We start from the raw sequence: 24,243 nt of genomic DNA, 5'->3' as shown, positions 1-24,243 counted from the left end.
TGGAAGGGTGCACAGGTACGTTCCCACACCACGTGACATCAATATAAAGAGAACCTGGCACTCAACTTAAGTTTAGGAAGCTCAGTATTTATTGTGTAGTACCAATAAACGTTTCGGTCTAAGGTGACCTTCCTCAGTAATGTACTTATTGACTTGGAAAGCGATAGTGGTGATCAGACTAAGTCCTGATCGGTTATGCTTCTTAATAATGGTAGGTCATCCAACAAGAAGGATGGATATGAGCTGCTCACTGTGGGTCCAGGGTATGACACGGAGTCCACCGCTTGTCAATACTTCAGCCCTGAAGTTCTGAGAATTAACAGTGCAGATCTAACCCTCTTACAATATAAGATAATTAATTTACTTTCAATGTGACCATACACTTAGTAGTATGTTCACACTGAACAGCTGGATAAAAAATAGAGCTGGAGTGACAGAGGCTTCAGATCTACAAATATCTCTTCAGCCTCATTTACATATCAATTCAAACTCTGATTTCTCAGTAGTGGAGGAATGAACTGGCCATGTAAATGTACCTTCACACTGAACGATATCGCTAGCGATCCGTGACGTTGCAGCGTCCTGGCTAGCGATATCGTTCAGTTTGACACGCAGCAGCGATCAGGATCCTGCTGTGATGTCGTTGGTCACTGCAGAAAGTCCAGCACTTTATTTCGTCGCTGGACTCCCTGCAGACATCGCTGAATCGGCATGTGTGACGCCGATTCAGCGATGTCTTCACTGATAACCAGGGTAAACATCGGGTTACTAAGCGCAGGGCCGCGCTTAGTAACCCGATGTTTACCCTGGTTACCAGCGTAAAAGTAAAAAAAAAAAAAACACTACATACTTACCTTCTGCTGTCTGTCCCCGGCGCTGTGCTTCTCTGCTCTGGCTGTGAGCGCCGGCCAGCCGGAAAGCACAGCGGTGACGTCACTGCTCTGCTTTCCGGCCGCTGTGCTCACAGTCAGTGCAGGAAAGCATAGCGCCGGGGACAGACAGCGGAAGGTAAGTATGTAGTGTTTGTTTTTTTTACTTTTACGATGGTAACCAGGGTAAACATCGGGTTACTAAGCGCGGCCCTGCGCTTAGTAACCCGATGTTTACCCTGGTTACCGGCATCGTTGGTCGCTGGAGAGCTGTCTGTGTGACAGCTCTCCAGTGACCAAACAGCGACGCTGCAGCGATCGACATCGTTGTCGGTATCGCTGCAGCGTCGCTGAGTGTGAAGGTACCTTAAATGTGTTGCTGGGCTTGTCTTTAAAAGAGCTACACATGCAAATAAACTGGGGTGTGAAATCCTGCTGACAGATTTCCTTTAAGGACTAGGCGATTTTATTAATTTTTGTGCTTTCATTTTTTTCTCCTCTTCCAAGAGCTACATTTTTTTTTATTTTTCTGTCAACATAGGTCCCCAAATTTGAGAAACTCCTATTGGCTGGGGAATATTTGTTCTAATTATATATTTCTGCATTTTTTAAACAAAGGTTAAACTCTCTGGCTACTACAAGCCCTGGATGGACATAGCAGAACATTTAGCTGAACTGATAGAAACAAAGAAACTTCGGGATGAAGTCAGCAAGGTGGGTGTGGTATTTCAAGATTTTATGGATTAATGTTTAACAAATAACAATCATTCTATGTAAACAAGAATCAAAGGACAAATATAACACCCATATATACTATACAGTCATTGCCGAAAGTGTTGGCACCATTGATATTGTTCCAGAAAATTAAGTATTTGTCTAAGAAAATTATTGCAATTACACATGTTTTGTTATAAACATGTTTATTTCCTGTGTGTGAATTGGAACAACACAAAAGCATAGAAAAACAATTTTGTTTTAAGCATTTGATGCTCGTTCAAACTCACCTATAGCAAGTAACAGGCGTGGGCAATATGAAAATCACACCTGAAACCAAATAAAAAGGGGATAATTTGACACAATCTTTGCATTGTGTGTCTGCGTGTGCCTCACTAAGCATGGAGAGCTGAAAGAGGAGAAGATAACTGTCTGAAAACCTGGGAGCCAAAATTGCTGAAAAATATCAACAATATCAAGGTTACAAATCTATCTCCAGAGATCTTGATGTTCCTTTGTCCATTCACTAACACAATCAATAAGTTTACAACCCATGGCTCTGTAGCTAATCTCCCTGGACGTGAAGAGTAGAGAAAAAATTGATGAACGGCTGCAATGCAGGATAGCCCAGATGGTGGATAAGCAGCCCCAATCAAGTTCCAAAGAAATTCAAGCTGTCCTGCAGGCTCAGGGTGCATCAGTGTCATTACAAACTATCTGTCGACATTTGAATTAAATGAAACGCTATGGCAGGAGACTCAGGAGGACCCTACTGCTGACACAGAGACATAAAACAGCTAGACTGCAGTTTGCCAAAATGTATGTGAGTAAAGGTACCTTCACACATAACGATTTCGTTAACGATATTGTTGCTTTTTGTGACGTAGCAACGATATCGTTAACGAAATCGTTATCTGTGACAGCGACCAACGATCAGGCCCCTGCCGGGAGATCGTTGGTCGCTGGGAATGATCAGGACCTTTTTTTTGGTCGCTGATCACCCGCTGTCATCGTTGAATCGGCGTGTGTGACGCCGATCCAGCGATGTGTTCACTGGTAACCAGGGTAAACATTGGGTTACTAAACGCAGGGCCGCACTTAGTAACCCGATGTTTACCCTGGTTACCATTGTAAAAGTTAAAAAAAAAAAAAACAGTACATACTTACATTCCGGTGTCTGTCCCCCGACGTCAGCTTCCCTGCACTGTGTCAGCGCCGGCCGGCCGTAAAGCAGACACAGTGCAGGGAAGCTGACGCCGGGGGACAGACACCTAGTTGAGAGGTGTAAGAAGCGTGTTGATGGTTATAGGAAGCGATTGATTGCAGTTAATTATTCCAAAGGGTGTGCAACCAAATATTAAATTGAGCCAACAATTTTGCCTGGACCATTTTTAAGGGTTGTTTGTGAAATTATGTCCAGTTTGCCTTTTTTCTTTGTTTTTTTTTGTTGTTGTTCCAATTCACACAAAGGAAATAAACATGTGTATAACAAAACATGTGGAATTGCAATAATTTTCTGGGAGAAATACTTAATTTTCTGGGATAATTTCATGGGCGCCAACACATTCAGCCATGACTGTTTATATAAATTGCACATACGGATGTAACAATGGTTGCCTGCCTCACACAATTCAGCACTTTCATATCATGGCACAGACAAATGTAATTCGACACTCGTCTTGACACCAATCAGTGGCTTCTGCAGAGTAAGGGTAGCGTCACACAGTGGCATTTTGATCGCTACGACGGCACGATTTGTGACGTTCCAGCGATATATCCGTGACGTTCCAGCGATCTCGCTGTGTCTGACACGCTCCTGCGATCAGGGACCCCGCTGAGAATCGTACGTCGTAGCAGATCGTTTGAAACTTTCTTTCGTCGTCTAGTGTCCCGCTGTGGCGGCATGATCGCATGTTGTAACAAAGGTGTGCACGATATTGTTTACGATGTGCGCATAGTAACCAACAGCTTCTACATCGCACATCATGAAATTATCGCTCCAGCGTCGTACATTGCAAAGTGTGACAGCAGTCTACGACGCTGGAGCGATATTGTTACGACGCTGGAGCGTCACGGATCGTGCCGTCGTAGCGATCAAAATGCCATTGTGTGACGGTACCCTTAGGTTTTCTTGATGACTTTTAGTGAGATAACCTTCTTTGACAAGTGATCGGGATGTGTTGTGAGTCATAATAACCTTTGCTACTTTTGTATATAACGAACACTACGCAAGCTAGACTGGAAGACACAGTTCAAAGAGGTTGTCTTAGTACAATAAAACAAAAAATCTGTTCCATACTTATCAAAAAATACTACTCAAAATTTGAGATATTTAAAGGGATTGTCTGGCTTTAAAAAAAATGTTTACTCTGAGCTACGATGACTTATAAAAAAAAAATAATAATAATCTGACCTATACTTACTGCTGTCATCCCTTCTGGATCCAGTGGAGGTCGTTCTAATGGTCTGCACTATAAACATAAGCAATAATGCCACCTTTCCTCTTCTGTGAAAGGATTGAGACTTGTGGTTAGCTGCAGCGGTCAGGTGAACAGAACAGCGAGTCATTGGATGTTCCATCGATGACATGCAGTTCAAGTCACGTGATGGCTGCAGCCAATCACTGGTGCAACCACTAAGGTGACTTGCGCTGGATCCACAGAGGTGAATGTTGGACCATGAAGGTGACAGCAGGTCAATCCTTTTACAAAACCTTTGAGCCCCACCCCAGGACGTCAGGGAAAGGTCTAAAACAACTAGGAACAGAGCTGAAACACCCACTTTTGGGCAAGGTTTCACCAAGTCCGACCCCTCGGCGGGAAATTCTCAGCAAAATTATAATTATTGACCAGTATAGATCCAAATGAGGTTGTAAAACACCTAAATTTTTCCATCACCAAAACAGGGAAGACAAGAAACGTTTCGACCTTAATATATAGGTAGGTCTTTTTCAGGCCAAGGCTTGAAAAGCCATTTCTATAGGGAAATTCTACGAGAAAACGTGATGCCGTCTGGGAGGAAACTGAGGTCATTATGGGAGCTTCCAACATGGACAATAATCCTAAGCAACCCCAATGTCCACCATTCAAACCCCAATGTCCACTTGAAGAAGTCTTTAGAGAGTCTGGAGCGATTGTCACAGTCGCATTGCATAGTTGTTACTGTCACTGGTGCACACCCTTTGGATAGGAAATAATCTTCAATATTTGGAGTAACTCTTTAAAAAGAAATTGAAGACGCACTGGAGATAGGCTTGAAAACATTTTTTAGCATAGAGTTTTGGAATCCACAAATAAATAGACCAAATGTAGAAGTACAGTACTAAGTTTCAGCACCAGTGGGCAGCAGCACATTACAAACTCTCACTATTCCTCTATAATGGAGATATAAGGACAGTCCACATTTCACTGCTCGGTGATTACCACGCTCTGTGTTGCTCTGTGTTGTACCAGTCAGTTATTGCAGCTTTACGTGATACAAACCAACATTTTGTCTTTTTCTCTAGATGCCAGAACTTGGCATACAGCACCTCAAGGGGCACAGACACTTCCGCTTGGCCCGAGTGATCCTCAGTCATATAGTCATGGGTTATGTATGGCAGAACGGAGAGACTGGGGTAGTTAAGGTGAGAAGATCTCCCATTTAATGGCTTGGAAATTAAAGCTTTGTTGAAACGCAACTTTCCGACATTTATGGTATCTCCTGTCAATGTACCATACATGCCCCAGATGAGAATTTCATTTCCAGGCAGACTTTGTTGTCATATATTGCCAACCACAGTGTGTTTGGTCCTGTTGTCCTTTTCTATAGTACTGGGTAAAACAAGCCTTTTGGACGTTACATATTATCCCACCAATTTTATTTAAAAATTGGATAAGCAGTGCCAGGGGTATCTAGCAGCAGTGGCGTAACCAGCGACCAGTAAGCCCCTATGCAAAATTTGGACCTGGGCCCCCACCTGCATGTTCGTCAGATGTATGGGCCCTTATAGCATTCCAGATGCAGTGAAAACATATATGGCGCCCCAGGGTCCTGATCGTCACAGTGGTATTGCTTTCCTCCAGGGGAGAGTCATGCTACGTTCGGAGGCAAGGAAGGATAACGGCATCCAGGTACCACAAGCATGCAACACATTCACACTCCAGGCCACCAGGGGGAGCTTTTGATCCTATTTACTAGGTGACTCCCCATATATATATAACTGGTAGTCTGTAGGGAAAGTTAACAGTCCTTTAGGGAAGCTGTTCCTGGCAGGAGTGAATTCCTGTCAGAGGACGGAGAGGAGGGTCCACGGAGCTGTGCATGCCCTAAGAGCTGCAGCTCCCAGAAAGAGACATTTTGAAGGCAGAATTGTATTGCAGCGAGCGTGAAGGAAACAAGGCACAGGAGAGGATACCAGAAGGGGACCAGCCCCGAACAGGCTGCCTCCTTCTGAGGCGCAGAACACCAGTAGCCGGAACACCGAGGTAGTAAGGACCTCTATGGCTTACTTCAGAGATCGGCAGGACTGCTAATTGCATGTTACCTGTCCGCACATACACCCAGGAGGCACGGTGGCACCACTCAGAGGCCGGGGCATGCTAGAGTCCCTATAAACTGCCTCAAGCCACCAGTCATAGAGGTTTTGTCCTATCCGACTTCGGGGGGACAGAGAGAGACACCACATCTGTGAGGTAAGGGACTACACCACCACAGCACAAGGGAAGGCTATTGATTTCAACCTGGACAAGGGGACTTTGGACTTGCCTCCAAACCGGCCAGAATCTGCCTGCCCTGTGATCTGGTGCCCTGGACTTTGGCTGCTGAAGACTTCAGTAAACGAGGTAAAGAGACTGCAAACCTGTGTCCTCGTTCTTCACTGCACCTCTCACCATTCTACCATCTACACACTGGGAATCCCTGGGGACATACTTCACCTGTGGGAAGGTATACCATCTAACTGCCATAACATCACCCCAGTGGACCCCTTAAAGCAGCGTCAGTCACCCTGACCGAATACCACAGGTGGCGTCACGAACATAAACTTTATCCCTTTAAAGACCTTTCCCTTTTATACGGATGTCCCAGGGCCACGGACCGGGTCAGCCACTGTGACATCCCCCAGTGAACAGCAGGACCCGGTACCGAGTACCCCCCTGCCCTGACGGGGCGCTCCACATACTTGTTCGCCCCCTGCCATGTAACTATGCCCTCATCTTGTAATAATGTCCCTTATTTATGCCCCTTCCTGTAATAATGTTCACCATCCTGTGCCGTTTTCCTGCAATAAGGTCCCCATTCGGCTCCTTTCTGTTCTAATGTTTTCTATCCTGGCCCTTCCTTGTAATACTGTCCCCCATTCTGGGACCCTTCTAGATATAATGTCCACATCCTCGTACAATGTCCCCATCCAGTTATAATGTCCATCTTAATGGGCTTCTCCCTGTAATAATGTTCTCCATCCTGGACTTTCCTTGTAATAATGTCCCCCATCCTGGGACCCTTTCAGGTATAATGTCTTCCATCCTGGTACAATGTCCCCATCCAAGTATAATGTTCCTCTCAAGGGTTTCTTCCTGTAGTAATGTCCCTGTTCTGCAGCTCTTTCTCAACAAATTTAAAAAGAAAATAAACGATTCTACTCATCTTCTGCTGCTCCAACGACATGCAGCGTCCTCTTCTTTAGTCGGTGCAGATGTCGGCAGCTGACTTCAGCGTGCAAGTGACGGGCAGCACATGACATCTCCACCTTGCGCTACCAGTGACTTGTACGCTGACGTCAGCTGCCGGCTTCTGATTGGCCGAGAGCATGTATAGCAGTGCAATGACCCAGCGGGTCTCTGAGCCACAATACACTTCAGGTGAATTTGCATCCTCGGATGGACATGCAGCTGATATCGCTGCTAGTGTCAGCGGGCCCCACTCCCACACATTACGCCCCTGTCTGGCAGCTTCCGTATCAAACAACAAAGTCAGGCTTTGCTTTATCCTTGGCAAAGATTTGGTTCATTAGAAGGAATTCCAGAAAAACGTGCAGAAATGTCAGAGCCAAAGTGACCTCTGTTTGGTCAGGTATGGGAAAAATTGTGCATGGCTACTGTAAAGGAAGGTCGGGAGGAGAGACCACGTGGCCATGAAGGCCAGTGCCAGTACAATGTCGGTATAGTCATTCCTACAGTATTAGTCACAGGTAAATCACCCCTGTGATGCTGGAGAAAACCTTTATCTCCTGGAGTTTCATGAGGAGCAGCCATTATCCACACATAGATTGAGCCGGAATAACTGATGGACTTTAGTACGGGATTGTCATTCTGTAACTTTACTCCATAGCGAGCGCTCATATAAAAGTTATAACCAATCTCGGATTGTTACATCTAGGAAACCAAATGAAAGGGAACTTGTGATCTGAGTCATGCTGCTCCAACTGTGTGAACATGAGGCTCCTCGTCAAGCATCAATAACGCAGCTCTTGTGGAAACAGGGCCCTAGTGTGAACATACCCCAACACTGCCACAGGCCCTGCGTCTTATGGCCCTTTCACACAGGATTTTCTCCTATATTTAGCGGCTCCGTCGGAGCTTACCTCACTATGTCGGGGCACGGTCGTGCATCGTTTTCGCCCGTGTATGTCTATTGGAGGCGGACAAATGAGTCGCCCTGCCAGGGCCGTGGGGTACTCAGTACCGGGTCCTGCGGTTCACAGGGGGATGTCATGGTGGCGATCCGGTCCGTGTCCCTGGACGGCCCATGTAAAAGGGAAAGGTCTTTAAAGGGAATAAAGTTTATGTTCGTGACGCCACCTGTGGTATTCGGTCAGTGGGGACCGACGCTGCTTTAAGGGGTCCTCTGGGGTGATGGTATGGCAGCTAGATGGTATAACTTCCCACAGGTGAGGTATATCCCCAGGGCTCCCGATGTGTAGATGGAAGATGGTGAATAACGCAGTAAAGAACGATGACACAGGTTTGCAGTCTCTTTACCTAGTTTACTGGAGACTTCAGGCAGCCACAGACCAGGGCACCAGATCACAGGGCAGGCAGGGTCAAGCTGGCTTGGAGGCAAGTTAGGAGTCCCCTTCTCGTGGTGGAAATCAGAGCCTTCCTCTAGCGCCGTGGTGTTGTAGTCTCTTACTGCCTATGGCTTCACATAAGGTACTCACAGATGTTATAATAATAATAATAATAATAATAATCTTTATTTATATAGCGCCAACATATTCCGCAGCGCTTTACAGTTTAACAGTTTCAATCACAAAAGTCATAAGTAACAACGTTAACAATACAATAATTAAAGCAAAATAAGACGACCCTGCTCGTGAGAGCTTACAATCTACAATGAGGTGGGGGAGATACAAAGTACAGGTGTGTATTTACAATGATGTATTTACAATCATGGTCCAGCCATCTTCAGGGGTTGGGGAATAGATGGGGATAGTGAATGGGCTACACACACACAAACATAACATAACTTTGATTAGTGAACGTGATAGGCCGCTCTGAACAAATGTGTTTTGAGTGAGCGCCTAAAACTATGCAAATTATGGATAGTCCTAATATCTTGGGGTAGAGCATTCCAGAGGATTGGCGCAGCACGGGAGAAGTCTTGGAGTCGGGAGTGGGAGGTACGGATAAGTGCAGAGGTTAGCCGAAAGTCATTTGCAGAGCGCAGTGGTCTGTTAGGCTGATAGACAGAAATGAGGGAGGAGATGTAAGGGGGTGCCGCACTGTGGAGAGCTTTGTGGGTGAGAACAAGTACTTTGAATTGTATCCTGTAATGAATGGGTAGCCAGTGTAACGACTGGCGAAGAGCGGACGCGTCCGAGTAACGATTAGCCAGATGGACGACCTTGGCTGCTGCATTAAGGATGGACTGGAGAGGGGAAAGTCGAGTGAGGGGGAGGCCAATTAATAGAGCGTTACAGTAGTCCAGGCGGGAGTGGATCAGGGCGACCGTGAGGGTTTTAGCTGTCTCCATGGTGAGAAATGGGCGGATTCTAGAGATGTTCTTTAGGTGTAAGCGGCACGAGCGGGCAAGAGATTGTATATGGGAGGTGAAGGAGAGATCGGAGTCAAACATAACACCCAGACAGCGCGCCTGCTGCCGGGGTGTTATTATGGTGCCACCCACGGAGAGGGAAATGTCAGATTTAGGGAGGTTAGTAGATGGTGGGAGCAGAAGAAGTTCAGTTTTGGAGAGGTTGAGTTTCAGATAGAGAGCGGACATGATGTTGGAGACTGCGGACAGACAGTCAGTGGTGTTCTGTAGTACAGCGGGGGTAAGGTCAGGGGATGACGTATATAGTTGTGTGTCGTCGGCATAAAGATGATACTGAAAGCCAAATCTGCTGATGGTCTGTCCAATTGGGGCCGTGTAGAGAGAGAACAGAAGGGGGCCAAGGACTGAGGCCTGAGGTACCCCAACAGTGAGAGGAAGAGGAGATGAAGTGGAGCCAGAGAACAGAACACTGAAGGAGCGGTCAGAAAGATAGGAGGAGAACCAGGAGAGAGCAGTGTCCTTAATGCCTAGTGACTGGAGCCTAGAGAGCAGGAGAGGGTGGTCAACAGTGTCAAAAGCTGCAGAAAGGTCGAGAAGAATGAGCAGAGAGTGGTCACCATTACGTTTTGCTGTCAGAAGGTCATTGGTCACTTTGATGAGTGCAGTTTCTGTCGAATGTAGGGGGCGGAAACCGGACTGTGAAGGGTCTAGGAGGGAGTGAGTGGAGAGGTAACGGGTAAGGCGGGAGTATATCAGGTGCTCCAAGAGTTTAGAGATGAAGGGGAGATTGGAGACCGGTCTCTAGTTGTTTGTGCAGGATGGGTCGAGGGTGGGTTTCTTTAGTAATGGAGTAATGATAGAGTGTTTGAAGGAGGAGAGGAAAATGCCAGAGGAGAGGGAGAGATTAAAGATTGTAGTTAGGTGACTTGTGACAACTGGAGAGAGAGACTGGAGGAGATGTGAGGGAATGGGGTCGGTAGTGCATGTAGTCGGACGAGAAGAGGAGAGGAGCTTGGAGACTTCTTCTTCTGTAATGGGATCGAATGTGGAGAGTGAGCCAGGGGCAATGAGGGGAGGGATGGGAGTCACTGAACTTAGTTGTTGGGAGCGGATTTCCTGACGGATATTGTCTATTTTCTCTATAAAGTGGGAGGCCAGGTCACCAGCACAAATATCTGTGATAGGGGCTTGCGCTTTTGGCCTGAGGAGGGAGTGAAAGGTGTCAAAAAGTTTCTTGGGGTTGTTGGATAGTGAGGAGATCAGAGTGGTAAAGTAGGTCTGTTTAGCGAAGTGAAGGGCAAAGTTATAGGTCCTTAACATAAATTTGAAGAGTATGAAGTCTTCTGGTGTGCGTGTTTTCCTCCATAAGCATTCAGCACACCTAGAGGATCGCTGGAGAGATGTTATCTCTCTCTCTGTCCCCCGGATAGGACATAACCCATATGACTGGTGGCTTGAGGCGGTTTATAGGGACTCTAGCATGCCCCAGCCTCTGAGGGGTGCCACCATGCCTCCTGGGTATTAGGTCGGACAGGTAACTTGGAGTTCAGCTGTCCTGCCGGTCTCTGATGTAAGTAATGGAGGTTCTTACAACCTCGGTGTTCCGGCTACCGGTCTCTGCGCCTCAGAAGGAGGCAGCCTGCTTGGGGCTGGTCTCCCCCTGATATCCTCTCCTGTGCTTTGCTCTCCTGCACGTTCACTGCAATCAATTCGGCTTTCTGAATGTCTCTTTCCAGGAACTGCTGCACTGCGGCTACACGTAAGCTCTCCTCTGCCTCAGACGGATCCAGTCTGTTTCCTGGCAAGAAATGTCAGACTGATGATCTTTCCTTCTCAGTTTCCTCTTTCTGCCAGAAGTTGCAGACCCCCACGTCTACTCAGCTATTCTCCTATCGTACCAGCTCCGCCTCAGCTGATGTTCCACGACAAGCTCCCTTCTGGCAATCTCTCTCGCTAGCACATCTTTCTGCTTCCTTCCCCTCTGTCTCTCTGACAGGAACTGACTGAAACTCTCTAGCTACTTTCCCACCAAAACTACCATATATATGGGGAGTCACCTAGTAAATAGGATCAAAAGCTCCCCCTGGTGGCCTGGAGTGTGAATGTGTTGCATGCTTGTGTTACCTGGTTACAGTCATCCCTTCTTGCCTTCAAGCGTAACATCACTCTCCCCATGAGGAAAGCAATGCTACTGTTACGACCAGGACCCTGTGGTGCCACACAGAGAGATGTAGTCTACTGACGCTTGCTGTCCATCTCCAACCATTATAGTCAATGGTGCCACACGTCCAAATCCGAAAGATGGGAGTGGTTTCGAACGTAGGCCCCGACGTGGCCACAAAACGTAGGGAGTAATGCAATGTGAAAGGGATCCTAAGGCAAGAACAAGAAAGTGTGAAAATAACATACTTGGTGGAACATAACGATGTAGCAGAGCTAAGTTTGTCATATTGGGTCTACATTGGACGATACCAGTGCTTTGATTCATGGCCAGCATGGTGTAACTGGAACAGACTATACATTAATGACATTTTACACAATATTCTACAAAACTTTTTTATGACGACCACACCAATTTTTCATCTGACTCAGGTGCTGCCTCGTAATCTGGCCGTACCATATCATCAAGTGTCCCAGACCCTTGGGCTGCCGCTGATCATGGTCCATGCAGACTTTGTTTTGGCTAACTGGAAACGGAAGGATCCCGCGGGGTAAGTGAAGCTCTGGATTTAGTGTCTATATGGATGGGACTGTTGCGGATTTCAGCTTTCAGCAGAATCATCCAATGCTTAGAGTCAGACTATATGGGAGAATTACCTGTTTTATTTGGATACACAGTAACCATTATCTGCATCATCAGACTGCATTTTGGGGGGTGACAGACTCCCTTCAATAATCTTTTAACACATTGCCATCTGTCTACGCAGCACGGTCCCTCAAGCATAAGTCTGCAGCTGTTGTTTACTCTAATAATGACATGGGCTCGGCATTCGCGGAAGGGGTTAATAACAATAAAATGTGTCCTGAACCCTTTGCCTGGCGCTATGAATAGAGAAGATATATTCTATTGTTATATGGCACACAATACATTTTGGGTAGATGGAAATCTCTTTACGGGCTGGGATAGCCTTTGGCAACCTTCTCTCCGTACTAATTGTTTGTTTCCTTCCTTTCTTGGCTCCCGGGGATTCATGCTCAGACCTCTGACAATAGAGTAAGTGAAACTCCATAACTTTTAGTGTTCTCTTTGATGTTAATTAGGGGGTGTCGGGCCTCACACTGGGGTACACACGGAAAGGAATGCTGATAGAAACTGTGTAATGATAAGTTGTAAGCTCTGTGGATGGACTGATTATTAAGGGTGCATTGTGGGAGGAGCGCTGCTCTGTAGGACAGTGCAGTTATATGGGTTCAAGAGTTTGATTTGCAAAGGTCTCATCTGAAGAGCACATGTTCTTATCGGCAATGTTAGGTGCTGGTCTCAGACAGGGCACTATGTACATGTCCCCCGTCCATACCCTGTAGGAGTCACTATGAGTGGGACCCCTCCATAACTCACTAGACCACCTGTAATCAGTCTGTGCTTGAGAACAACAGGGTGATGACATGTAACAAAAGCAGTCACCCTGTATAATGTGAGCCCAGCTGCACCGGCATGTGCACGTCTGACTATTTTCAATAAAATCAAACAGAATTGTGAATACAGCTCTGGAGTATAGTATAGACTGTGACTTGGAATCAGTACAAGAAGAATTTATGTAATTACGGTATGTATTTTAATTTCTAATCTACTTAGATAAGAGGTGACACTGTATGGAGAAAAGTATTGGGACACACAACTTAATCATAAAGTTCAAGTTTATCATTGAGGAGCATTGACCCCCGGTGTATAACCTCAGGCCCCCCGCCATGCTATCTGCCTCTACTGACATGTAACAGAATGGGAGGTGCAGAGCTCCCCAATACCAGCGCGCACCTTTAATAGGGGCCACCGGGGTAACAATTCAGATCGTAACATTTCTGCCCTCCTAAATCTTCCCCCATCACCTGTGAGGGATATTATTGGGAAATGGAAGGAACCTCAGCAACTCAGCCATGAAGTGAAGACCCCGTAATGTTACAAAGCGCTGAGGAGCAGAGGGCAGAAAAGTCATCAATGCTGTGCTGACTCCATAACTGCAGAATCCAAACCTGCTCTGGCATTAAAGAAGCACTCCTCCCATCAAAGCTTTTATCCTCCTAATGATCAGGATTTGAAGAGTATAAGTCATCATATTATATAGCACTGTGTACTTACAATTGCTCATTTTGCCTTTCTACCCAGTTAATCCTTCTTTTTTCTTTGCTTTGTGTAGAAACAGGAAGTCTCTTGTCCACTGCATTGATCATTCCCCTCTTCACCTCCTGACCCAGCTGTTCCCTCCGCCCCCTGCCTGAGACTTTTGCAGTGACCCATGACTTATACAGGGAAAGTTGACCTCCTATTTCTACATAGAGCTTAGAAGGAGTTAGCTCATCAGTTTTTAATTACGTGATGTCATAGATCTAATGGAAAACAGAAGAATTAACTGGGTAGAAAGGCAAAATGAGCAATTGTAAGTACACAGTGCCATATAATATGATGACAGCAATATATTAAGAGGATAACATTTTTGATGGGAGGAGTGCTTCTTCAACATCAACATAAAAACTGTGACCTCTTCCTGAACTTCGTGACCAAGCAGTTGCATGCAGTCTTACATCACCAAGCACAATGCCAGGCACTGGTCATAGTGGTGTAAAGCTGCCTCTGGATTCCGGATCAGTGGAAACGTGTTCTGTGAAGAGAGGGAACACATTTTTCTATCTGGAATCTAATGAATGACTTTGGGTTTGGTGAATGCTAGGAGAAAGTTACCTGCCTGTTTGTATAGTACCAGCTGGAGTTTGGTGGATGAGGGATAATGCTATGGGGTTGTTCTTCAGGGTTTGACCTTCATCTTTTAGTTCCAGAAGAGAGAAATCTTAATCCTTCACCATGCAAGACATTTTGGACTATTATCGTTCCAACTTTGTGGGAACAGTATGGGGAAGGCCCTTTTCTGTTCCCCATGATTGTACCTAGTCCATAAATCAAGGTCCATAAAGGCATGGTTGGAGGAGTTTGGTGTGGAACAACATGACCGACCGCACAGAGCCCAGACCTCAATCCACCCAACACCTTTGAAGGAACTAAAACAGAAATCGTGAGCCCGGCCTCTCCTCCAACATCAGTATCTGACCTCACAAATGATCTTCTGGATGAATAGGCAAAAATTCCCACAGACACCTCCAAAATCTTGTAGAAACCCTTCCCAGAAGAGCGGGAGCTGTTATGGTGGTAAAGTGAGGGAGAGCGATGATGGGGACCACCATAGTAATGCCTATGGATTTAGAATGGGAGGTCATAAAAGCTTCTGTAGGTGTAATGTGGAGGTGTCCCAATACTTTCCACCAGATACTGATGACTTTCTGCGTGTTCTGTGTGAACAGTACCAGACTACTGGGTGTCCGATGGTCTTCAGCTGTCATAGGACCCGGGGCAGAAAGGGATATCTACAGCAACCTGCTGACCTCCTCTCTCCTGCCCATAGGAACCTTTCCACCATTGTGTCTGTCCCAGGAGGTGATAGTCTGCAGGGCTTTGTTCTCGTCACATTACTTGTGGAGGTGGCAGCAATTCCAGCAGTAAAAGTGAGTACAGATGTCGTATCTACTGTAAGGACGGGAGTCTGCGGTGAACAGATCTTGGGAAAGTCTTGCGATGATGGGGATGAAGTGTGGGCGGCCTGGATTCCATTTATCTGTGTTGTGTGTGTTTTTCTCAGGCTGCGCGGAGATAATCGGCGTCTATCATCTGTTATAAGGACACAGCGCTAAACAGTGCGACATGAGAAAGCCACTGTTTGTGTTACACATGAGTCTGCGCGATGTGTCATCGTTTTTACCGTACTCCGTCCTCACGCTAATACCGTAGTAGTGCCCAAGATATGGCCGGTAGGAAATGCATGTGCTGACGGGTCTGAGGTAAAACCAAGGATTGTCCAAAAAGTGCACACTGACCTAAAATGATGACCCCCATTCCCATAAATACTGTAAATACATCCACACATGTCATACTTGGCAACATCCTGCTTAAAGGGGTTGTCCGGCCTTAGGCAACAAGACTGCAGTCACGCTATGTAATTGCAGATTTGTAAATCCTTACATCGCTGTCAGGATTCTCAGGTGCTGATGCCAGGGGTGGGCAAGTATGCGATTTGTATACATGTGGTCACATGCAGACTAGACGTGCAGTTAGACTCGTCTAGTCGGAATGTGGCCGGAAGTATGCAAATCACATATCTGTGGTCACATGACCGCCAACACCTGGCGCCAGCATCAGAGAATATGAACAATCCCTTTAATAGAATAGAGATGCTTAAATCATAGCCGTCGTTTTATGTAAAACAATAATAGTACACATGAAAATAAGCAACTTTGTAAAAAATGTATTATCAGCAAAATCTGCTCGTTTCTCCTCCTGGACTGATCTTTCACTCTCAATTCATGGGTATAATCTGATTTCAGCAAAGACAGATTTTTACCATTTCTGAGATAAGATGTGGCAATTGGTGCTTTTAAAGTTCTATGGAGAAGGGAGGAGCTAGAGGAATTCACAGACATTCTCCTAAAATGACAGTTACAGTTCTCCATAGAACTTTATGAGCACCAACTGCCGTCTCCTATCTCAGCGATGGGAAAGTCTGTATTTACTGAAGACAGATTTTACTCATAAATTGTGAATTTTGAGAATGAAAGATCAGTCGTCGCGGAGAAAAAAGCAGATTTCTCCAATAAAATATAATACAAAGTTTTTTATTTTCACATCTTATTGATTTAAGAATAAAATAGTTCAATGATGGTTACTCTGTAATAGGAACCTATTGTCAGCATTTTATACCCCAAACTAAGGGCACGTATGTAATGTAAGGGTGCTTTATGCTGAGTAAATCTGTACCTTTTTGATACAAATCCAGTTTTTGTCTATTAGAAAAATCCATAGTTGAAATTGTAAGCGGATTAGGTGCAAGTGCTATGGGCGGGACAATGCACTTACAGCTCTCCTGTGCCTATCCCTATTCCCCGTACGGGACTTTTGACATCTATGACATCTATGACAGTGCCTTTAGCTAAATTGCAGAGTGTGCCACTTTTATTTAAATCACTTGAAATAGAGAGTAAGGGGCCCCACTAAGCGGGGGCCACCTGTCTCCAGCTCCCAAAACTTTGAACCAGACGTACCATACCCACCAGCAAGGACTGGCACACTAACACCTGCTGGGCTTTGTCCCAAGCCAGTAGATCTTCAGGACATTTACACCTGGGGCAAAGACCAAACCTGCCTCCTCCCAACTACACCCCTGAGTATGGCTACCTACGGAGATCATGCCATGTAAGATAACATATGAGGTGCAAGTTCCAAAAACATGAGGTTACTTACTAAAAGTGTTGACATGTTTTCAGAGGGGCATATAGAATAAAAGGGGAACTCCTCTCAGACACAAACTAAATGACTTGACTTAAAGAGGATCCATCAGCTCTCCTGACAGGCCTGTTTTCAGAGAGATATTAGTATACACTATGAAATAACAATTCTGAAACATTACTTTTTGCTATTCCTCATGGTGTTACCTCATTCTTGTCAAAGGGGTGTGTCTCTACGGAATGGTATTGTCAGCTCTGATTGGACACTGTCAGAGAATGTGGGGACCCCCCCCAATCGGTGGGCGTGTCCCTGTGGAATGGTATTGTCAGCTCTGATTGGACACTGTCAGAGAATGTGGGGACACACCCCCAATTGGTGTGTGTGTCCCTGCGGAATGGTATTGTCAGCTCTGATTGGACACTGTCAGAGAATGTGGGGACCCCCCCAATCGGTGGGCGTGTCCCTGTGGAATGGTATTGTCAGCTCTGATTGGACACTGTCGGAGAATGTGGGGACACACCCCCAATTGGTGTGTGTGTCCCTGTGGAATGGTATTGTCAGCTCTGATTGGACACTGTCAGAGAATGTGGAGACACACCCCGAATTGGTGTGTGTGTCCCTGTGGAATGATATTGGCAGCTCTGATTGGACACTGTCAGAGAATGTGGGGACACACCCCCAATCGGTGGGCGTGTCCCTGTGGAATGGTATTGTCAGCTCTGATTGGACACTGTCAGAGAATGTGGGGACACACCCCCAATTGGTGTGTGTGTCCCTGCGGAATGGTATTGTCAGCTCTGATTGGACACTGTCAGAGAATGTGGGGACCCCCCCAATCGGTGGGCGTGTCCCTGTGGAATGGTATTGTCAGCTCTGATTGGACACTGTCAGAGAATGTGGAGACACACCCCTAATTGGTGTGTGTGTCCCTGTGGAATGGTATTGTCAGCTCTGATTGGACACTGTCAGAGAATGTGGAGACACACCCCGAATTGGTGTGTGTGTCCCTGCGGAATGGTATTGTCAGCTCTGATTGGACACTGTCAGAGAATGTGGGGACACACCCCCAATTGGTGTGTGTGTCCCTGCGGAATGGTATTGTCAGCTCTGATTGGACACTGTCAGAGAATGTGGAGACACACCCCCAATTGGTGTGTGTGTCCCTGCGGAATGATATTGTCAGCTCTGATTGGACACTGTCAGAGAATGTGGAGACACACCCCGAATTGGTGTGTGTGTCCCTGCGGAATGGTATTGTCAGCTCTGATTGGACACTGTCAGAGAATGTGGGGACACACCCCCAATCGGTGGGCGTGTCCCTGTGGAATGGTATTGTCAGCTCTGATTGGACACTGTCAGAGAATGTGGAGACACACCCCCAATAGGTGTGTGTGTCCCTGCGGAATGGTATTGTCAGCTCTGATTGGACACTGTCAGAGCATGTGGGGACACCCCCCCAATCGGTGGGCGTGTCCCTGTGGAATGGTATTGTCAGCTCTGATTGGACACTGTCAGAGCATGTGGGGACACCCCCCCAATCGGTGGGCGTGTCCCTGTGGAATGGTATTGTCAGCTCTGATTGGACACTGTCAGAGAATGTGGGGACACCCCCCAATCGGTGGGCGTGTCCCTGTGGAATGGTATTGTCAGCTCTGATTGGACACTGTCAGAGCATGTGGGGACACCCCCCCAATCGGTGGGCGTGTCCCTGTGGAATGGTATTAGCAGCTCTGATTGGACACTGTCAGAGAATGTGGGGGCACACCCCCTCTTGGTAACACCCATTTTCTAATAAATTTTTGTAGGAATAACAGAGGAACAACACATCAGGTTACTAAGAAAATGTTCTCCAGAGATGTTAGGTAGTAACGTTACTGTGTTAAAATAGTTGGTAGAATGGAGCGGCCCTGAGTACAATGCAATGACGATATTCTGTGTTTTACCTTCTGGGCAGTCTATAATCAGGACAGTGAGAGCCGTCCAAGAGGAAGACAGTAAGACGCTTCTTCCAGCACTGCAAGACCTGCAGCAATCCATAATGAAGATGAGTGCAGCTCTGCAGCTCATGTACGGTCAGTGAGTAGGTGTACTTCTGTTATTCCTCCCCCACTCCAACCCTGATTCTCAATTATTTCCCCAGGCAGCCTAGTCTAATGTGTATGGGGTCTTAAAGGGCTTGCTCAGTTTCAGATAATATTCAGCCTTGGCTGCAGTTTGTTAAAAAAAATAACAAACCACACTGTATTCACCCTTCCCAGGTCTATCAGAACATTTACATGAGATCAATAGCTCTGCCCCTGTAGATGCCACACCCCCTTCAGAGCCGATGATCTCACTGATTGGCTGCCGATCTGTTGATGTTACGTCAACGCCGCAACCAATACCAGGCAGCGGGAGAAGTAGATGAGACTCAGCGCTGGACCTGGTGAAGACGAGTACATAGTAGCTTGTTATTTTTTTAATAAACTGCAGCCGGGTCCAGCATTATCCAAAATGTAACAAGCCCTTTAATTCCATGTATGCCCATTCTTTGATCTGTTGTGTTTGTACTAAAATGTACAATTTTCTTTCCTTTAGATTACGTGGACTCTGATGTGTATTACAACACAATCCGCATATTCCTGTCCGGGTAAGTAAAAAATATACAATAATGCCCACTCCAAAAAAGAATCCATAACTTGGTCATAAGTACAACAGCTAAACCCCTAGATCCATAATGGTCATGTCTTCTTTGCTTTGTATTGTAACTCTTGACCTGAACTAAGCTACTTTGACAAAGAAGATCCTCCCCCCAAAATGGAAACTTATGGAGGGGCAGGTCAGGAAGGATTTTTTCCCCTTACAATATGGAAGTCCAAAAATGAACTCCACCCATTCACCCGAGGTTTGGATGGACTGGGGTGGCCATGTAAGCACACGAGCACCAACCCATAGGATGTACAACTGCAGTTCCCTTCTCCGAACACCCTATAAAGTAGCCTGAAAGCCACAGTCTCCCTGGCATGGCCACTGAGGAGCCCTGTCAGGCTAGACCTACATGTCAATGACTCAGACTTCTAATAGTTTGATTTAGGATAGTCCACCAATGACATCGCCATCAAGAGCAACCCAGTTCTTTTCTCAATGGGAATATTGAGATTTACTGTTTTTCATACCAAGACTGATGGAGGTCTGTTGGTCACTTCCATTATATATTCGTACCGTGCAGTAGTACCTTCAAACTGACTGCCATTTCCAGCCAAGTGAAGTTATTCTCCCAACATTGCTAAAAACTACGGAAACTCTTGTTTTGAGAATGGAGAATCTGGGAAAGATGTCTACTCCTATGCACAACTCCATGACCCGTAGATTCTTGATGCAATTCTCCACAATATTGTCAGATCATTAAAAATAAAAAAAGGTCGATGTTTTGGCCACTTGGGGCCGTTTTCAAGCCAAATAGAGTAAAAGGTGAACAACAGAATCTGGAAAATTCAGAGAGGCCTGAGTAGTGAAGACAACATGATAATGTAAGTCCATGGGCAATTGCCGACCGGTCACCTAGATAAAACCAAATTATTTCTATCTTTTTGGAGGCATGAGAACTGCAGCCTAATTATATTTTACAATGCTTCTATTACTGATGTTTTTGATTGGAAAATATATGACTAGGCAGGGCAGATGTACCAGGCATACTGTACACCATCTTACATACACCATACCATAAATCATATCATAAATAAAACACAAGATGCGTGACATTGGTAAACTTAATGGCACAGCCTCTGTAATATGACTAATAGAAACTCATTACCATAACAAACACAAATAACATTACAAACATTCAAAAAGTTCTGTTGAACTGAGGAGATCTTGGATGTGCTCATACCAACAAAACCAAAATAATTGCTCCCCCTTCCCCAGTTGCTCTACCCTGGAATGACACGTCTGTCCCAAGGTACTTGATCCATTTCAGAACCTGTTCTCCGGGCTTCTTTTTCATGATTCTATGATTCTGTGACTTCCCTGGAGGGAACAAGTCTGGTCATTAAGTAGTAGTGGAAGCTTCAATGTTTGGAGGGCATAACAGATCCATTTGTTGTAGCACTTATGGAAGTGGGTGACCATCATTTTGATAGACCTCAACTACCCCAATAAGTCATCCATGCTGTCCAAACCACAGAAAACACAAATCTGATCTAAAACATAGTTTGAAAAAATAATCAAGGACTATAGGGAGAGACCTGACTAGTCCAAGCCCCCAACTGGCTTTTCCCGCCCTGTCTCCTGCTCCACTAACATCCTCCCATAACTATTCTTATACTCCTAGCCCTCCACCCCAACTGATTAACCCTTTTTAATGACCAACCCCTGTCCAGGCTTGATCCATTATGACTAGTGATGAGCGAATATACTCGTTACTCGAGATTTCCCGAGCACGCTCGGTGTCCTCTGAGTATTTGTAAGTGCTCGGAGATTTAGTTTTCCTTGCAGCAGCTGAATGATTTACATCTCTTAGGCCAGTGTCACACGTCCAGATAATTCCGGTACTGGAGTTATCCGTGTCCGTGTGCTCACGTGGCACATCAGTACGGCACACAGGCGGCAGCCGTGTGCCGCCCGTGTGCCGCCTGAGGACCACACGGACCGTACAGGAGAGACTGTGCTGTCCCTTGCGTGTGGTGCTGAAGCCGGCATTCATCCCTTCTGTCCTGCTCGGCTGAAAGCAGCGCTTGCAGGAGAGAAGGGATGAAAAATCAAGTTTTTCTTTGTTAAAAATAAAGTTTGGGGTCACCTCCCACCTCTCACCCCCCTTGCACCCGCCCACTTGCAGAGAAATACTCCCACAGCTCCCACAATGCCTTCTCTCAGCGCCGGCAGCTTGTCCTGTGTGAGTGGTCACGTGGTACCGCTCATTACAGTAATGAATATGCGGCTCCACTCCTATGCGAGGTGGAGCCGCATATTCATCACTGCAATGAGCGGTACCACGTGACCACTCACACAGGACGAGCTGCAGGCTCTGAGAGGAGGCGTTGCCGGAGCTGGGTGAGTATTTCTCTGCAAGCGGGCGGGCGCAAGGGGGGGGGGGAGTCGTGGGAGGTGGGAGTTGACCCCAAACTTTAATTTAAACAAAAAAATAACTTGATCTTTCATCCCTTTTCTCTTGCTAGCGCTGCTTTCAGCCGAGCAGGACAGAAGGGATGAATGGCGGCTTCAGCACCACACACAGGGGCAGCACTTACTGTAGTGCTGTTCCGTGTGGTCCTCAGGCGGCACAAGGATGGCACACGGACAGCATCCCTGTGCGGTACGTGTTTACACGGACCCATTGACTTTAATGGGTCCGTGTGAACCGTGCGCTCCCACGAACACTGACATGTCTCCGTGTTTTGCATACGGACACACGGTCCGTGAAAACACGCTGACATGTGCAGAGACACATTTATTTTAATGTGTCTACGTGAGTCAGTGTCTCCGGTACGTGAGGAAACTGTCACCACACGTACTGGAGCCACTGACGTGTGAAACCGGCCTTAGCCAGCATAAGTACATGTGGGGATTCCCTAGCAACCAGGCAACCCCCACATGTACTTATGCTGGCTAACAGATGTAAATCATTCAGCTGCGGCGATGAAAACTAAATCTCCGAGCACTAAAAAATACTCGGAGGACACCAGAGCATGCTCGGGAAATCTTGAGTAATGAGTATATTCGCTCATCACTAATTATGACCCTCTCTTTTCATTATTCATATATTTGAAATAATAGAGGCAAATATATAGACTGCGGTTTTAGTTTGATCTTTTTTTTCTGGTTTTATTACTTCCTTTATTTTTTTTTTACATAGTTTTCATCTGTGAGAATATGCAAGAATGCCATCCATTGTTTCTTAGAATTTCAACTATTTACTGTCCGAGTATTGAACTCTATTCCCTCCAGTTCTATATATGGAATTTCTCTACTTCCCAGGAAATTGTGGAATATTCTCCATTATAGTTACTCATAGACAAATCACTCCATGGGACAGCCAGATATTATAGGTCAGCATCTTACATGTTTTATTTAGATATTGGGAATCCATTCTGAAGACCTCTGGGTTTCCGAGTTACTCATACGTTATTATGCAAATGGCCTCTTCTGAGAAAAAGAGGACTTAAACTCTATAGCGCCACCTGTTGGAAGTAGCGATCCTACAAGTCACAATCAACCCTTTAACGAGTCGTGCAATATGACTTAGGATAAAAGCCAAATCAATATCTCAATTCGCAGACACAGTGTTTCGGGCTGTTGGCCCTCGTCAGTGCGAAGCATGAGAACTGATTTGGCTAGGTGAGAGGCTCTGGACTGGGGCCTAAGGGGTATCGTTTCTCCTTATGGAGAGTGACATACCATCTCTGGCTTGTCAAGGTAAGGAGGCTTATTCGCCATGCAATGCTCCTCTGGGAAATATAATATGCAAATTGCCTCCTCTGAGAAATTATTATTATTATTATCAGTTACTAAGAAAGTAATGACATCTCACAATGCAATCTAATGTTCTGCACTGGTCCTACTTCTTCATTCTCATGTTCAACCTTAGGTAAAACAATTAGTTAGGGGTTCTGTCATGGAATTAGTTAACTGTAGGTTCTTGGTTTTACACTATTGTATGGCCTAAGTGTAAAGAAATGTTTAATTTAATCTGCTTCGTAAATATCTACCAATAGATCGTCCTATCATAAAATTTTACATTAAAAACATATCCATAGTACTACACTACTTAACATTGTAATTGCAACATCAAGAAGGAAAGGTCATAGAATTATGGCAATCACAGGATGGATAGCCATGGTAATTACCGTATGTTCAAATGGTGAAAAATGGAAACAAACATCTCGATTTATTCAATATCGAGTATGAGAACCACGTGCATTAATTCATGCACTAACATATCTTGTCTGATATTAATGAGTTTATTAATGGTTGTCTGAGGAAGGTTCTACTGCTCTAAATGCTCTTGGGGAATTCATCAAGATCTGCCGCTGGCAGCTCCCTTTGCAACTGCCAATCAGTGACATCCCAGATGTCATCAATGGGAGACAAGTCCGGAGATGCTGTAGGCCTTGATGTCACGTTTAGGGCATTCAAGTCTTTCACCGTCACATGAGCGACATGCGACCTGGCATTTTTGTGTTGAAAAAACGCTCCAGGGACACCTTGCAGAAATGGTGAAAACAC

At 45.8% G+C, this 24,243-nt stretch overlaps 1 protein-coding gene across 1 annotated transcript in view; it reads left to right on the top strand.

Annotated features, from left to right (window-relative positions):
• The window catches only part of IDO2 (indoleamine 2,3-dioxygenase 2), a 67,705-nt gene that overhangs the window by 28,007 nt on the left and 15,455 nt on the right, over positions 1-24,243 (top strand). The window contains exons 2-8 of the mRNA XM_069766677.1: positions 1,488-1,583; positions 5,089-5,208; positions 12,150-12,268; positions 12,757-12,771; positions 15,170-15,269; positions 18,998-19,115; positions 19,621-19,672. Coding sequence (XP_069622778.1) covers positions 1,488-1,583; positions 5,089-5,208; positions 12,150-12,268; positions 12,757-12,771; positions 15,170-15,269; positions 18,998-19,115; positions 19,621-19,672 — 620 coding nt within the window. The remainder of the gene's footprint in view (positions 1-1,487; positions 1,584-5,088; positions 5,209-12,149; positions 12,269-12,756; positions 12,772-15,169; positions 15,270-18,997; positions 19,116-19,620; positions 19,673-24,243) is intronic.

Source organism: Ranitomeya imitator, chromosome 4, assembly GCF_032444005.1.
Source record: "Ranitomeya imitator isolate aRanImi1 chromosome 4, aRanImi1.pri, whole genome shotgun sequence".
NCBI lineage: Eukaryota > Metazoa > Chordata > Amphibia > Anura > Dendrobatidae > Ranitomeya > Ranitomeya imitator.
The sequence above is the reverse complement of the archived record's forward strand: the minus strand, read 5'-3'. Positions and strand labels throughout refer to the sequence as shown.